Here is a 16,602-nt window from a genome sequence, read left to right as displayed (position 1 = left end):
CCTCATCTAACCTATTTATACACGCAAACCACCCAGTCATGAAACCCAGGCTGATGGCTTTGAGTTACAAAGCTCCAAATATACCGCCTTCCTCGAGGAGATTTATGCTCCCCTTTGGAACAGCTGCCATCTTATGAAGATTCTCAAGCGCCACCAATTAACAAGTACACAAGTACAGTTTTTTAAAGAATTTGTAAAAAGCGACAGCAGTCACAAAAGTGAATTTTTGATTTCTGTGGGTGACTAAACTTAAGTCTACTGCAGAATGTGGTCCCACTGTGCCAAGATCACTCTGATGGCATTTGGCAAAGGAACCACAGTACGAAGCAGCCGTTCCACATTCTGTTCTCGATTTGGAACAGATTTGGACCTATTCAATCATGCAACCAACATTCACACATGGAAAGTAAAATGATAATGATATTTGTAAAAATACACCACATGAGATTGAACAGACTGAGAGGTCATAACTTTATTTATGCATGACAATCCTTTTTGCATTTTCTAAAACATCCTCTATTGGGTCAGAAACAGAAATTGTTTGAAGAAGATGGCAAGTACACAGTACTAATACAATTTGCAAAATGCAACAGCTCAAATTCTTTTCCAGAAAGAATGTCTTAAAGTTTCAACCTTATTGTATATAAAGTGGGTCACACGTAAAAGATGTCACATGAGATCTGTGACTGTAGGGAACACTGTCGTCATCTTGCACACAGTTCAGTTTAAATGTAGCCTGAAGCCTTTTTTGCAGTTGCTGAACAGTATGGAGCTGTTTAACAGAGTCTGCTATGAAGATTCACTGCAAGGAGGCAACAGAGCTGGTTCTTCTTCATCCGAGTCAAACTCGACATTCTCATCTTTTACCCAATTACCACTTCGGTCCTGCAGCCACCCTGAACTGGAATAGTGGAGAGAGGTTAAAAAAAAAAAAAAAAAGGAGAAAAAGAGTGCGGTCACCTAAATATTAATAAATGAGAAGCATACAGTTATTTAATAATCTCACTGTGACCTAAACATTATTTTTTAATACTTATTTGTATACTAACATCAGTGGCCGTTTGCATAAACTGCTTGGACTAAGTCTTTAAGTACTCACCCTCATGTCGTACCAAACCCGTAAGACCTTCGTTTTTCTTCGGAGCACAAATTAAGATATTTTTGATGAAATCCGAGGGTTTCTGATCCACACATAGGCAGCAACGACATTGCACCTTTTGAGGTCCAGAAAAGTACTAAAGACATCATTAAAACCGGCGTGTTTATGTCTGAACGTGGGCTCATTATTGGCCGGCTCCTGCGTCAGCATCACATGCATGCGTTGTGCTGCTCACGTGACCAGAGCCGGCCAATACTGAGCCGCCACATGAGGTTGAGTACTTGATGACAGAAATTTCATTTTTGGGTGAACTAACCCTTTAAGTCAGTTAAATAAAAAGGTAGCTTGTTCTAATTAGCATCCAAAAAGTAAGACCCATTGGCTATCCTTAGTTGGTCAGACTAGTTAAAAACTGCGACAGTTGAAAGCTGTGACAATTGAGTGCATGAAGTGTCCAACATTCCACACTTCATTTTTTTTGGTTGAAGGGTTAGTTTACCCAAAAATGAAAATTCTGTCATTAATTACTCACCCTCATGACGTTTCAAACCCGTAAGACATTTGTATGATGTCTTTACTACCTTTCTGGAGCTTGAAAGTGGTAGTTGCCTAGGTAGGCTGTCAATGGAGGAGGAGAAAGCTCTCAGATTTCATTAAAAACATCTTCATTTGTGTTATGAAGATGTACAAAAGTCTTATGGGTTTGGAACAGCATGAGGGGGAGTAATTAATGAAAGAATTTTCATTTCTGGGTCAAGTGCATCATCTGGGTATTTAAAGAGCACTTATTGGAATTTTCAGTGTGAACACACTAATATTTATACTACAAAATAGCTTAGAATAGTGCAAAAGTAAGTGAATTGGGACACATCTACAGTTTTAACATTTTGTATATGTTTGCCCTAGTTCTTATGTATGCTGGCCCCAGTTCTATAATCAGTAATGTGAGGTAAATGTGAGTCATTGTGTGGAGTGTTGTCATACCTCTTTAATTTGAGGTAGTGGTCCAGTTCTCTGCGTCTCTGCTCTGTTAGAGGCTCACAATCAGTGGATGTCACAATGCTGGACCCTTTCTTTCTCTTCTTTGTCTCTACTTTCCCTTCAGTCTGGCCCTCATGCACTACAGATGACAATTGGCACACATACATGTGGAAAATGAAAAGGAATTATAAGCACAAAATGTATCTTTCCTTAAAAATAAACACACTTTTGCTGTACCTGTTGTGCTAGTTGTTGATATAGAGTCGATACTTCCTGTCCTCATGGATGTGTGAGGGTTGATATTGTTGACTTGATCATTTCTATCCTCTTGGCCACATCCTGACGATTCTATTCGTTCACTTCATGAATGTAGAAAATGATAAAATAAGTGCAAAATGAAGATAAATTAATAAATTCAAGTCACCTTATTTATATAGAACTTTATACAATATGGATTTCATCAAAATTTGAGACAAATTTTGCTGTAAAGCAGCTCTACAGCAGACAATAGTATCATTTAATTCATTATTCATTATTCAAGTCAGTTCAATGTTGATTCAGTTCAGTTCAATAACTTTGTAAAGTTTATCAATTAAGAAATTAGTTCAATTCAGCTATAAGAAATGCTATGGAATAAAATAGTATCGTTATTAAGCTCGAGTCAGTTTAATGTTGTTTCAGTTCAGTTCATTGTTGATGCTGCAAAATTCATCAGTTCTGAAACAAGGTTGAATCAGCTATAAAGCAGTTTTGCAGAAAACAGAGGTCAAAGACACTAGAAAAACACAAATAGCCTAGAGAGGACTATAATTCTGACATGACAGCAGAAGGTTCATAAAGATATTACCTGGCCTTTCTGTGGCAGCTACTGTACGGAGCAGTTCTGAGTAAGGCATGATGGGTAATTTTGCGTGTTTGGCTCAGTAGAGGAGCTGAACTGGAGGGTTCCTGAGAACAAGCAATAATGTACTAAGTACATAACCTTGTTGTATATGTGTATGTACTGTGGGGTCGAAATAAAACCTTCAAAAATAATTCAAAAATTCAATAAAAATTAGAACTAAATTAAAACATTCTCCGCACTATTTTTAGGTCGCTAATCACAAGCAAATTTGTGTTGATTGAAGACATATCAAATACTAAGACAGTTGAAAATTTGTGTTAAATTTTTCAAATTGTTATATAAATTATTATCTGATGATAAAAAGTAATGATTGAAAAAAGTTTATTAAATCAGCAAAATACAAGATAGTAGAATGGACTTTAGTATAAACTGACAAGAAAATGCATTCAGACACCTGTCGATCATCCTCTGCTTTGACATAGTCTTGATGCCTTCTTTTATCAATTTCACGTTGCAGTTGATTCTTTTTGCCGTAGAACCATTTCATTCCTATAAATGAATAGACCAAAGAGGACTTAAATCCTGAATGCCACTTTATACAGAGGCTGAGTAAATGCATAGGTAGAATTTCACCTTCAAGATGTCTCTTTCCCTTCCTGTGCACCACGAGCATATCAACAGTGTCAAATACAGGTCGGTGAGAACACACAAGGCAGCTGTATCTGCAGTGAGGAATAATGGGATAAATTCAGTCACAGACTTCTGGCAGCAATTCAAACAACCAACAATACAATAATCACCTTCCGTTTTTCATCAGAACAGCTTCATCGTCTGGGATAAAGTTTGACAGAAGATCTGCTACGCGTCGTTTCTTGTAAGAGAAAGATAGAGAAAGACAGTGAGAAAAAGAAAAGTGGCTGGTGCATGTGTACTACAAATATCACATATTTGACTGTTTGCTGTTTTTGTTATACCTTCAGTACATTTAGCTGACTTTGATCATCACCCTCCCGTTTGAAAGACATGTTTGGTGACCTGCAGTTTTATACTCCTAGGTATTATAAGTAGTTTTTTCTTACTTCTCTACAACAGATAAGCAGGCTTACTAAAACATCCATTCCTTCCTGTTTTTGTCTGTGGGATTGTGGGTAGTGATGTCCGATGCATGAACGAATCGTTCTTTCGAGTCGGTTCTTAGTAGACCGGTTCGCAAATCTGAATCGGTTTTTGTCATGTCCGAAATAAAGGGATTGGATAGTTCACTCAAAAATAAAAATGCTGACATCATTTACTCACCCTTAAGTTGTTCCAGACATGTATGAATTTATTTCATCTGCTGAACACTGAAAAATCCGCACCATTGACTACCATGGAAATCAATGGTGCCCCACAACAGTTTGGTTACCGACATTCTTCAAAAATATCTTCCTTTGTGTTCAGCAGAAGAAAGAAATTCATACAAGTTTGGATGGAACAACTTGAGGGTGAGTAAATGATGACAGAATTTTCATTTTTGGGTGAACTAAGCTTTATACGCCAAGGAAAAGAACTCATGAATCATTGTAACCTACTTATTGTCCGAAAGAACCGATTCGCCGAAATGAGTGCGACATGGGCGGATCTTACATTTAGCCGACGCCATGGCAACAGAAGCTAAGCTAATTTGCTAAGGGCTTGTAACAAATAAGTTTCAACAGTGTCTGAACTTAGAAATGAGAATGTAACGGCTACCGGTATATGTTTCTTTAGTTTGTATAGTTTATGTATTTCTTAATGTTTGAATTGATAATTTTAGGGGCGCCACTTATTCAAGCGAAGCACGTTTTATCTGTTAAAACTTCACTGGGACTAACGTACGCAAGATTTAATTATTATTTCTCACCGTGTGATTTATCCACTGGTTAAGTGGCGTTAAAAGCGTTATATCGGTTCGTAATGTCCATCGCTGAACAGTTTATTCCAAGTGCGTGACAATTAAGTAAGGGATTGTTTATGTTTATTGCTGACTATTTTTCCCCGTTAATTTGACTCATAATAACAGAAGCTGTTATGAGTCCTGCCGTCATGCGTTCAGCAGCCGCAGATGGTCAACTGAAGTTCATCTTAAGTCATTAGTAGATAAACGCTTGATCCCCCTGGAGGTCGGGTCATGTCCGCGGATCACTCAGCGACGCAGACCGGGACTCACGGCCTCCTCCGCGGCCAGCGCACCCGGTCCTACGGCAGCCTGGTGTCCTCTTCATTATCACCCGTGAGAGAAAGACGAATTCAACACAAAGTTCAGCCCGGTGAAACTTTGCAAGGACTATCACTGAAGTACGGCGTGTCTGTAAGTAGGCTAATCAGAAGCAGGTATTTGAAGAATAAGGTCATTCTGGGTTTTTAAACGTTTAGTATGAGGTAATGACATAATTATCAACATTATTTTTATTTCTTTACAGATGGAGCAAATCAAAAGGGCAAACAGACTGTACACAAATGATTCAATATTCCTGAAGGAGTCCCTTTTCATCCCTGTGCTGACAGAGTCTGTGTCTTTCACAAATGGAGTGGAATTGACAGAGGAGGAGTCAAGTCCAGCACAAACACACACAGAGATTTCTAATGAGACTCCCAAAAGCCAAACAGACTCTAGTAGATGTGAAGCGAATGCTGATCTGTCACCGGTGGAGTACCTGAAAAAAATAGACAGCTTGATCAGTAAGTCAAAACAAGCAGCTGTGAAAACCTGCCAGGAGGGAGAGAAACAGTAAGTTGTCGAAATGAAATTATGAGTGCTGTCATTATTGTTAGGGTGTTACAGAGTTCACATATTGAAATCGTTTTGTTTGCTGTCAAGCAAGTCATTCAGCGGGTTTCAATTCAGTGGAAGAACTATGAGTCATATGATTCAGGAGGGGTTACAATGAACATCAGCTGATTCATTAAACAGGTTACACCTATATAGAAAGCCATTATCCACTTTTAAGGAATCACTTTCAAAAGTTTATATATATATATATATATATATTAGCACATATTCCAGTAGTGAGACATATAGCACAACTTTTCCAGTAATGAAATCACATAAAATTTTAACTTTTGCATTTTAAAGGTTCTCTTCTATGGATCTACTCCATCACAGCAATCTGAAGTCTGACACAGTATCCTCCCAGCAGGCCGTATTGGGAGGTGTTCCCATTACCATCACCAGACGGACCAAGAATTTGAGGGATAGGGAGGACGAAATCTTCCAGCTCTGATGTAGGTGTTTATTCTGGTGTAGGATTCTTCTGACTGTTTTCTGTTTTATTTGTACAAGTGGAATGATTTAGAGGGCTCCCTCTTCTGGTTTCATGCCTTTAAATTGTGATGGGGAGTGTTGGAGAGATTTGCAATAGTCCTGTTTTTATAAAGGTGTTACCAGCTTTAGACATGCACACATATTAGCACTGTAAAAACATTAGCCTGATGCCTAAAAGTAATAATATAATGTGAATTATAATTCTGCTGTAACCAAAGTAATGGGAGACAGTTTTAGGTTTGATGTGGACAACTGCATTTGAGCAAAAGAAATCAGGAATGTAGCTTGTAAAAATAGTGCACTTGCTAATTAATATTTAACACTACCTCACAAATAATGGATAGAAGTACTTTAGTTTTAGGAAATTGAAAAAGTATTTGGGAATGTGCCATTGGACATCTGCATCTTTCAATGCATAGTTTTGCACTGCAGTCTCGTGCTTGGTTTTGTGTGTGTTTTTTTTTCCTGATTGCTTTATAATGTTTTCCTAACATGATAAAGAACCTTTGTTCTTTTCCTGGACGGGTTTGTGATTTGCATCAGTGATTTGTGAACGTAACACCCCACAGCAAAATAATGTAATATGAAACAGATTAAATGCCATAAACACAAACTGATGTTGGTCTTTTAACTTGGTCTTTGAAATCTTGAGTGATAATCAGTGTCAAAGAGTATCTCAAGGCTATGTAAAGATGATCTAAGGGTACGCTTACACGACAACAATGTTCTAAAAATGGAAAAGTTTTTCCTTTTGCTTTTTTCGCATACAGATGACAACGTTGTAAAAATGATTCCAGTTCACACAGATCCATGAAAATGACTAAAAATGCTGTATTATGTATGCTAGGCCAGTAGTTGGCGATGCCATTTTGTAAAGAAAAGTATAGAGATGAAAGAAGTATCTTTTTCAAAACATTGAAATGTCATGTAAATGAATGGCCAAAACACAAAAAGTTTTCCAGTTTTAGTTGAAAACGGTGTCATGAAAACGGCCACTTTGTAACATGTAACTAAAGCATACATTGTGTTATTCAGTTAATGTCACAACTGAATTGCAGCATTCCATCAATCATATGCATTTCTAACCTGGAACACTTTTAGACAATAATTATGAATATGAATGTTTTCTAAACAACAAAATGTAGTCATACATTTACAAATACATTTACAATTACAGTATAGCTTACAGTAAAAACTGTGTAAATTATTACAATTTAAAATAACCTTTCTATTTTTAATATATTTTAATATGTAATTTATTCCTGTGATGGCAAAGCTGAATTTTCAGCAGCCAGTGATCAGACTTCAGTGTCACATGATCCTTCAGGAATCATTCGATTATGCTGACTTGGTGCTCAAGGAAACCGTGATACATTTTTCCAGAATTCTTTGATGAACAGAAAGTTCAAAAGAACAGCATTTATTCAAATAGAAATCTTTTGTAACATTATATATGTCTTTACTGTCACTTTTGATCAATTTGATGCGTCCTTGATGAAAGTATTTTCATAAAAAATCTTACCACAAACTTTTGTATCGTAGTATATTGCAACACTGTATGCAAATTACATAAGCAGTGAGTGAGGGCTGTAGATATTTATTTATTTATTTATTTAGTGGTTGTTCCCTTTCAGAACACAGCAGATCCCCCTCAGAGATGTTCATGTCAAAATATAGTTCCTGAATGTGTAGTGCCAAGCTTAGATTTGTATATCATAGCCATAACCACAGGGTAACACTAGATGGCAGTGTGAAGAGAGTGCCTCACTAAAACATGTTTGTGTGTTCTGGTTCTTGTTATTTTGTTGTCCTGGGAGGTAAATATTCAGCTCAAAAATGTTAACAGTATTGAACAATACATTGTACTCTAATTTACAGCAGAGTGGGCAGAATCCCTGTGGTTTAAACATCATTATTACAAAATAAGTAGTCTAGAAAACCTCCATTCAATGCAGCTGGAGTGTCAGAGCTTTAAAAAATTGTTCAGACGATATTTTTACATTTGATCTGAGCTCGCCCAGGCAGTGGTTGTGGCTGTGTTAACACTATCAGACCACTGAATGAATATTCATTAACAGCACAGTAACACTATTTCAAAGGTTGAACTGAAGTCCAATGCCTTCAGTCAGTCACTTTCTGCCTTTTTGGTTGCATTGTATGCAGTTTGAGATCACGGGTGGCCCTCAATGCCAATCCTGTAAAAGTCTGTCAGTGCTTCGCTGTCCTCATAACGTCCCGTCCTCCAGCAGTTTGTTAAGCCCGTTGCAGATTTTGGTGAGGTGGGGTTTGAGGGGACCAGCTGGGTTGTAAAGCTGGGTGAGGAGCTCAGGGTCAGCGTAATGGTTGAAGACGTGATTGATGCGTCCGTGGGATTTTGCTGTGAGGTGAGTATTTACAAGTTTCAGAAGCATGTCCCTACTTTCTTTCAGGATCCCTGACATAACCCCCTTGTCAAATGTGAATTCTACCTAAAAAGGGAGAGAAGATACTTTAGTCAACATAAAGTACAAATCTGGTTACAAATACACATATCAGGCATAACATTATGACCTAATATTGTGTTGGTCCCACTTTCGCTGCCAAAACAGCCCTGACCCATCGAGGCATGGACTCCACTAGACACCTGAAGGTGTGCTGTGGTACAGTATCTGGCACCAAAATGTTAGCAGCAGATCCTTTAAGTCCTGTAAGTTGCGAAGTGGGGCCTCCATGGATTGGACTTGTTTGTTCAGCACATCCTACAGATGCTCGATTGGATTGAGATCTGGGGAATTTGGAGACCAAGTCAATACCTCAAACTCATTGTTGTGCTCCTCAAACCATTCCTGAACCATTTTCGCTTTGTGGCAGGGTGCATTATCCTGCTGAAAGAGGCCACAGCCACCAGGGAATGCCGTTTCCATAAAAGGGTGTACATGGTCTGCCACAATGCTTAGGTAGGTGGTACGTGTCATAGTAACATCCACATGGATGGCAGGACCCAAGGTGTCCCAGCAGAACAATGCCCAAAGCATCACACTGCCTTCGCCAGCTTGCCTTCTTCCCATAGTGCATCCTGGTGCCATGCATTCCCCAGGTAAGCGACACACACAAACCCCGCCATCCATGTGATGTAAAAGAACGTGATTCATCAGACCAGGCCACCTTCTTCCATTGCTCTGTGGTCAAGTTCTGATGCTCACATGCCCACTGTTGGTGCTTTCAGCAGTGGACAGGGGTCAGCTTGGGCACCTTGACTGGTCTGTGTCTATGCAGTCCCATACGCAACAAACTGCGATGCACTGTGTATTCTGACACCTTTCTATGAGAACCAGCATTAACTTCTTGAACAATTTGAGCTACAGTAGCTCATCTGTTGGATCGGACCACACAGGCCAGCCTTCGCTCCCCACGTGCATCAATGAGCCTTGGCCACCCATGACCCTGCCACCAGTTCACCACTGTTCCTTCCTTGGACCACTTTTGATAGATACTGACCAGTGAAGACCGGGAACACCCCACAAGAGCTGCAGTTTTGGAGATGCTCTGACCTAGTCATCTAGCCATCACAATTTGGCCCTTGTCGAACTCGCACAAATCCTTTGCTTGCCCATTTTTCCTTCTTCTAACATCAACTTTGAGGACAAAATGTTCACTTGTTGCCTAATATATCCCATCCACTAACAGGTGCCGGGATGAAGAGATAATCAGTGTTATTTACTTCACCTGTCAGTGGTCATAATGTTATGCCTAATCAGTGTGTATATAATAAACCTTAGAATTAATTTCATGGAACATTAATTCAGAAAATACTAGTCAAATATGTTAGATGTTGTGTACCTCGTGGAAACTGATGGCTGTCATGGCTCCTTGTCGTAATTTCTTTTGGAAATTCTGGGCCAGCTTTAGCTCTTCATCATTGAATCGATTGTGCCTGAAAAGGACCGCTATCTTCACCACCACCTTAATGAGGTCTTTCACCACTTTCTGGGCCTCTGAGCGGTTTCCAGTGTACTCTTTTGACACACGGTAAAGCTCATCTAGAATCTCACTGCTGGTGTCGTCGATAAACATCTGCACCACAGACTTGTTGGCCATTTGGCTCAGGATCTTTTTCTGGGCCTTGAGAGCCATGTCCTTGGAGTTAAACGTCTCCATATCTTAAAAAGAAAAAGAAGAGATTAATAATAATTGAAAATGCTAATATTTCTGGTTTGTTACTTCCTAATACACTGTGTTTTATCTTAGTGTACCGCATCACTTTCTGTATGATTTTTATTTTTATTTAAGAGACTAGCATAATAACAGATTTAATCTTAGTCTAAAAATTATATGCCATGTAAAATGGCCCTTATCACATGGTGATATTTATGAAATATTCTTATGATTGTGAATTTTCCCTTGAGTTTTATTTCTGTTTGTGTATTGGTAAGAGTGTCAGCCCTGGGAGAACTCCCACCATGGGGAAGTCCCCTACAGTCTTACTTTTACTCTTTGTTCTTCAGGGGAAAGCTCATGCCATATAGGACCTCATCATTGCCCACACATCTCATAAACAACACTAATTGTTCTCAAGACTCTCATGACGTGTCATCATATCCAGCACTAGACTCTCAATGCTGCTCAATGACATCCAAACATCTGTGATCAGTGTGTCTGATATAACATTCAGTATTTCATCATGTTTAAATGTAGATGACAATGTTGTGCAATATAATTAAATGCAATAATATTAACTGAACTATCATTAACATGCACTTACTTTAAAGGGGACCTATTATTTAAAATTCACTTTTGCATTGTTTGTACACAACCAACCTATAATGATAAAAATCCAACCATTCCTTTTTTTTAATCCCCATAAACTATAAACAGTGTCTCAGAACAAGCCGTTTGCAGGTTCCTGGCAATGTGACGTCACATTAGCGACAGGCCCTGCCCACGAATGTTGACAGACACTGCCGTTTTAACATAGACTGAGAGAGTTCACAGCGAGTTGTACACAGTCCACCATTGCTGCACTGACGAGAATGTCTCCTAAGCGTTTTAGGTGTTCTGTAGCTGAATGGATTAATCCACATAGCTCTCTCAATTTACTCCCTAAATCTGAGCTGCTGAGGACGAGGTGGATTAATTTTGTTTTTCGAAGAAAATGCTCCCTCAACTCTACCAAAATTCGTTTATGTCTGCGCGAATCATTTCACACCGGACTGCTTTGTGAACGAATGTCAATACAAAGGGACAATACAAAACAGAGGTTGTACTAAAAATGTGCTACTCAAGGATAGATCAGTGCAAACTGTTCGTGATCCAGTTTACAGCCTCCAGAGTGATACTGGATACGGCAGTAATGAAGGTGAGAGCACTTTATTACAGTTCATCGGAGATTTACGGATATAAAGTTTACCAGTTTATTAAGCACCACCTGAAAAGGCATAAGGTCTTTATATATTTGTTTACTGTTAGTTGTAATGAGTGTTTCTGTGTACTTCGCTATGTATGTTGCAAGGGAGAGAGAGTTTATGGATAATATTTTAATGCACACTTGCACTGTGTTTTAAGCTCTTACAGTGATTTTCTAGAGTGAAAACAGACACTTCATATTTTGTGTGAAGTACAATAAACGTTATAAAACTCATTGGTAAACAGGCTTGTACTAATATAGTGGACAAAAACAAGAAGACAATATAAGTTATAACCATAATTAAACTAAACTATACCATACCTGTTCTATCTCCATGCAGCATATATTCACAGTTTCTGACATTACAGTGCGTCCTGACTGACTCCTGACACCGGAGAATGAGCTCTTGAAGCTCCGCCCTCTTAGGCCAGCGCAGCAGCTCATTTGCATTTAAAGGGCACACACTGAAAAGATGCGTTTTTGCTCACCCCCAAAAAGTGGCAATTTTAACATGCTGTAAAAAATTATCTGTGGGGTATTTTGAGCTAAAACTTCACATAAACACTCTGGGGACATCAGAGACTTATTTTATATCTTGTAATAGGTCCCCTTTAAGCATTTTAGCTGATGTAGAACACAGCATAGTTTAGGATTGCTTCACAGATTGTAAAGTCAGGAGAACGTGCAAAGGCATGTATGAAAAAAATACTCATTGCATAGTACTCACAAGTTCCTACATGAATCTTCAGATTGTATCATGATACAGGCATCTATTTGCTTAGAAACATTCTTCAGTGTATTAATGCAACTTTGAGGTTTAGATATTTAGGCTACTAGTGTTCTTGTCATTGTTGATTATCTTTTTGTGCAGTATTTATTAACTAAATTGCATATGTACTCATAATTTGCGCAGCGATTCTGTAACAAATGCAATAACTGCAAAGTATATTAACATGCAAATGACATGCACTGTGGTTTTTTAATGAATCAAGACATGCCAAAAGTGATGTAATATTTCAAAACCGCATTAGCTCTGTTTTGCTTTTTAAATCCAATTCTGTTTATGGCGAACCAACCTGATTAAATTTTAATGCAGTTAGAGTTTCATTTCCTAATGAACTCTATTCAATTAGAAGCACTGAGTGCATTAGAACAGCCATTACGTTCTGCGACATGGAACATCAAAACAACTACATAAATACCGATTTAAACAAATCAACATGCTGTACACTTCAGTTGAACTGTGAAAGCAGCATAATCCTAGGGTTTAACACTCACTACTTCTCATTTACTCTAATTAGAGCAAAACTGATCTGATGTTTAGTGTTTGACTACGTGGCTGCATTTAAAAAAAGAAAATAAATATAAAAAAAATATATTATTGGTTCTCCTCTGGACTTAAAAATCTGTTCTTAAACATCTAATCAGATCAGGCTTATATTTCCTTTTTTGAAGGTTTTCTTTGCAATTTTTACTCTACATTACCTCACTACACACTAAAATATAGTATGAAATATATTTTAATATATGATTTTAAATAAGAAACCACAGTTTGTGTGCAAATAGTCAATCATGTGCATCAGGCAAGTGTTAATATAATAAAATAAAATATTTTTAAAAATGTTATATTTGTAACAGTTCTTCATATTTTAAAAAATATTTTTAATCTTATTATTTGATAAAAGATATTATTTAATAAAATAAAATTTATTCATAAATAATAATAATTTGTTAATATTTTAATTTTAATATTATTTGATAAAAAGTATTATTTAATACATAAAAGCACTGTATATTTATAAAAGAATTTTAACTTCTTGTGCTCATGGATTTTTTTTTGAGGCAGACACAGAGCTCATTCTTACCTGACAAGATGAGATAAAAACATAATTCGATTACGATTGAGTTTTAGTCCAAAACTCTTAGCTATAAAACATCTAAGGCAATCTAAGGTTAAGCAAATTCATTAATTTTATACCTCTTCAGGTGAAATGGCCGTCTGTATCCACTCTCCTGATTTAAAGGTTTGTCACAGACAAGGTAAATATTTAGCATTCCTCAGATGACTTCAGGGCATAGCCTGAGGCTCTCTCTGTGTATGTGTGTGTGTGTGTGTGTGTGTGTTCACATGTGTGTAAAGCCCAGGGGATTTACAGGATGTGAGAAATCATGTTGTTCCTCCATCCTAAAGACCACAGTAGTCACCCTGTCATTACAAAGCAGCGAGTCACAGCACAAGCTCTAGTGACAGCACAGAAGAGACGAGTCAAAACCTGCATCTGAGATCCACAGGACTTGGCAGCCTACTCTTTTGGGGGGTTTTATTCAGAGGGGTCAAATGTGACATTTACAATAAATGTATATAAAAAATGAGAGTGTGGGAAGTCCTGTTTTAAGTGTGTGAGTGGGAGCACTATGTTTCTGAATGGCTTTAGGCTAATTTAAAGTGATTTAAAGAAAGTCAGTTCTGCTGAAAAAACTCCTGCTTAGTGGTTTACTGATCTTAAACTTTAAGGTTTTTTTTTTTTTTTTTTTAGATAGGCTAAGATGGTCTTCAGCTGGTCTCCCTCTAAAACTAGCCAACAGACCAGCCTGGGTGGCCAGATATGACCTATAAACAAGCTTAGGCTGGTTTAAGATGGTTATTTTAGCAGAGAGAACCCTACTCAGACTATCTTAAACCAGCATGGATTTCTAAGCTGGTTTATAATGACGTTCTTGATCAACAAAAAATAATCTACAATGTCTTTCTGATTAAGCTGGTTGACTGAAGTAGACCAGCTGGTTAAGCTAGTTAAGATGCCTGGTCAGCATACCAGAACCACATGGGCCAGCATCCAAAACACAACATATGCTGGTCTTTTCAACCTGGTATTCTCTAATAACAGGCTTTTAGATTCATTACTTGGAGGAAATCATTAAAGAATCACGCCTGAATGTGTCCATCCATATTTTAAATCATTTCTATGCCTGTCTACACAGACATACAATGATAAATGGTGAGTTTGCTGCTTGTGCCATGTGTTTCCCCCTCAGTATCTCCCCACAGCACCTGAACATTGAGATTTGAGTATGTGATGATGTAACATATTGTGCAAAACTTTCCTTATTACCTAATACTGCCTGTATTTTATTACAGTTTAATTACTGGCATGTATGTGGTAAAAGTCCAGTGTTGTTTTAGCACTCATATGCATGTGTAAGACTCTGTGTAAGTTGTTTTTTAATATGACCAAACAATGTACAAACCTGATCATAAGGGAAGTGAAACTCAGCTTTCCCCCCATATTTTTTTTCAGTTAAACCCACAGAAGCTAATTTCTCCTGAAACATGCTGCTACAAAAAAAGCTCACAATCTATCCATAGCATGAGTTCACCAAGGTTAGGACATTGCTGACCCTGAATATGAGGCATCACACTCTTTATTTCAGTAGAAGGTTTGTTTTTTTTTCATATTGCTGGCTTGTAAAAAAGACTGGACATTGTTTTGTTTATAAAAGGTCTACCGGAACATCAACTATCCCAGTGTGTTTTAGTTGTTTAGTTGTAACATGGGAGTGGTTGAACAAGTTTCAACATGACATTATTGACTACAAACCTCCATATTTTTTAAGCAGACACTTTTAACCAAAGCAAATCTGTAAAATTAGTCACTCTTGCTGTTTAAACAGAATGCTGACATCTTTTTATCTTAACAACTTCTGAAAGAGTGCGCCATGCTTTTAATCCATTGAAGTAACATCATCTCATGTATACATAATCACAGAGCTCTCTAATGTGATGGAGGAGAGGGCAGAGGTCAAGACTAAGACAAACTCACCTGGCTTTTCTCTCGTTCACTCTCCCTCTTCTGTTCAAACTCTCTGTCCTCCCTCTGCGCTCAGATCAGGTGGTTGAAATCCAGCGCGTGTGTGATGAAATAATCTCCTCAGACAGGTGAAATCAAAGAAAACTCCTCTAAAAACTCTCTTGTGCTGTAACAAGTCCAATGTAACAAGATAATTTGACTTGTACTTCCTTGAGGAACTAAATGTATAAGACACTCCCCTGAGTGTGCTTCTCTCTCTCTCTCTCTCTCTCTCTCTCTCTCCCTCTCTCTCTCTCTCTCTCTCTCTCTCTCTCTCTCATATCTCTCCACCCTGTCAGTGTGTTAGCTGCTGACATGGTGTGTCTGCTTGCCCTAACAAGTGCAACCCTTGTAAAGAATTCAGCAGTAATCCTGGATGCGGCCCAGTGAAAGGGGAGGTTTTAGTCTCTTTGTGATCAGTAAAACTGGTATGCAGCCACAGTCATCACAAACACTGCTATGTTTCTCAATAAAATGTCCATTAACATCATTACTGGATTCAAATTGCGACATTTAATTTATTACGTTCTATATTAAGTTATATTTTCAGGTCTGGAATGTCGCAAGCAAACAAACAATCAATCAGAGTAATACAAACAGGGAAAAGTCCCAGTACTGTATACTGTATTGCAGCACTCATGGAAATGCAGTCGGCCAATCAGATTTGAGGACTGCACTAAATGAATAAATAAATTACGATACATATAAATATAATTTTTCAAAAGAACTATAGTCTGTTTTCCATCAGACAGTGTTGTTTGCTTATTGATCAGTGTCTCGATCTTTTGTGCCTATAAAACCATGACATTATTTTTCTCCGAATAACACTCTCACTTTGCATGACCAGGACAGTTATTTGTTTATCCATCAAAAAACACAGAAATTTCATTGATTTTATGCAAATTGGCTGAGGATCAGTTCATAGATTTTTCTCTGACATTTATGTGCCAGCAAGGTTCAGCTTTATTTCATTATTTCAAAATGCATTTTAAAACTTTGATAATAACAAGAGGGAAATACTTCATTCCCCATGCTGTCTTTTGGCATGTTCACTAGAGACATTAAGGAATGTGTTTTTTTTTGCTCCTAATAGATTTTCCCTCTCAAAAGTATACTTAAAAATCAAAGAATGCCATGTATATAAGCACATATTGTTAGTATACA

At 37.8% G+C, this 16,602-nt stretch overlaps 3 protein-coding genes across 3 annotated transcripts; 1 reads left to right on the top strand and 2 right to left on the bottom strand.

The window, feature by feature from the left end:
• Positions 1 to 452: 452 nt before the first annotated feature.
• Positions 453 to 4,091, bottom strand: scnm1 (sodium channel modifier 1). Its single transcript, XM_051866609.1, has 8 exons — positions 3,899 to 4,091; positions 3,725 to 3,795; positions 3,558 to 3,646; positions 3,379 to 3,473; positions 2,928 to 3,028; positions 2,318 to 2,439; positions 2,084 to 2,219; positions 453 to 901 (listed from the first exon to the last, which is right to left on the bottom strand). Exons 1-8 carry the CDS (start codon positions 3,947 to 3,949, stop codon positions 790 to 792), a joined length of 777 nt encoding a protein of 258 aa, XP_051722569.1. The 5' UTR covers positions 3,950 to 4,091; the 3' UTR covers positions 453 to 789.
• Positions 4,092 to 4,564: 473 nt separating this feature from the next.
• Positions 4,565 to 6,820, top strand: lysmd1 (LysM, putative peptidoglycan-binding, domain containing 1). The gene is made up of 3 exons (XM_051866611.1): positions 4,565 to 5,253; positions 5,366 to 5,673; positions 6,019 to 6,820. The coding sequence occupies exons 1-3, from the start codon at positions 5,074 to 5,076 to the stop codon at positions 6,164 to 6,166; spliced, it is 636 nt and encodes a 211-aa protein (XP_051722571.1). The 5' UTR covers positions 4,565 to 5,073; the 3' UTR covers positions 6,167 to 6,820.
• Positions 6,821 to 7,156: 336 nt separating this feature from the next.
• Positions 7,157 to 15,642, bottom strand: tnfaip8l2b (tumor necrosis factor, alpha-induced protein 8-like 2b). The gene is made up of 3 exons (XM_051866612.1): positions 15,412 to 15,642; positions 10,027 to 10,346; positions 7,157 to 8,675 (listed from the first exon to the last, which is right to left on the bottom strand). Exons 2-3 carry the CDS (start codon positions 10,342 to 10,344, stop codon positions 8,433 to 8,435), a joined length of 561 nt encoding a protein of 186 aa, XP_051722572.1. The 5' UTR covers positions 10,345 to 10,346; positions 15,412 to 15,642; the 3' UTR covers positions 7,157 to 8,432.
• Between the last annotated feature and the right edge of the window lie 960 nt (positions 15,643 to 16,602).

The sequence above is a fragment of the Ctenopharyngodon idella genome, chromosome 16 (assembly GCF_019924925.1).
Source record: "Ctenopharyngodon idella isolate HZGC_01 chromosome 16, HZGC01, whole genome shotgun sequence".
NCBI classification, from domain to species: Eukaryota; Metazoa; Chordata; class Actinopteri; order Cypriniformes; family Xenocyprididae; genus Ctenopharyngodon; species Ctenopharyngodon idella.
Note: the sequence above shows the minus strand (reverse complement) of the source record. Positions and strands in the feature narration are given on the sequence as shown.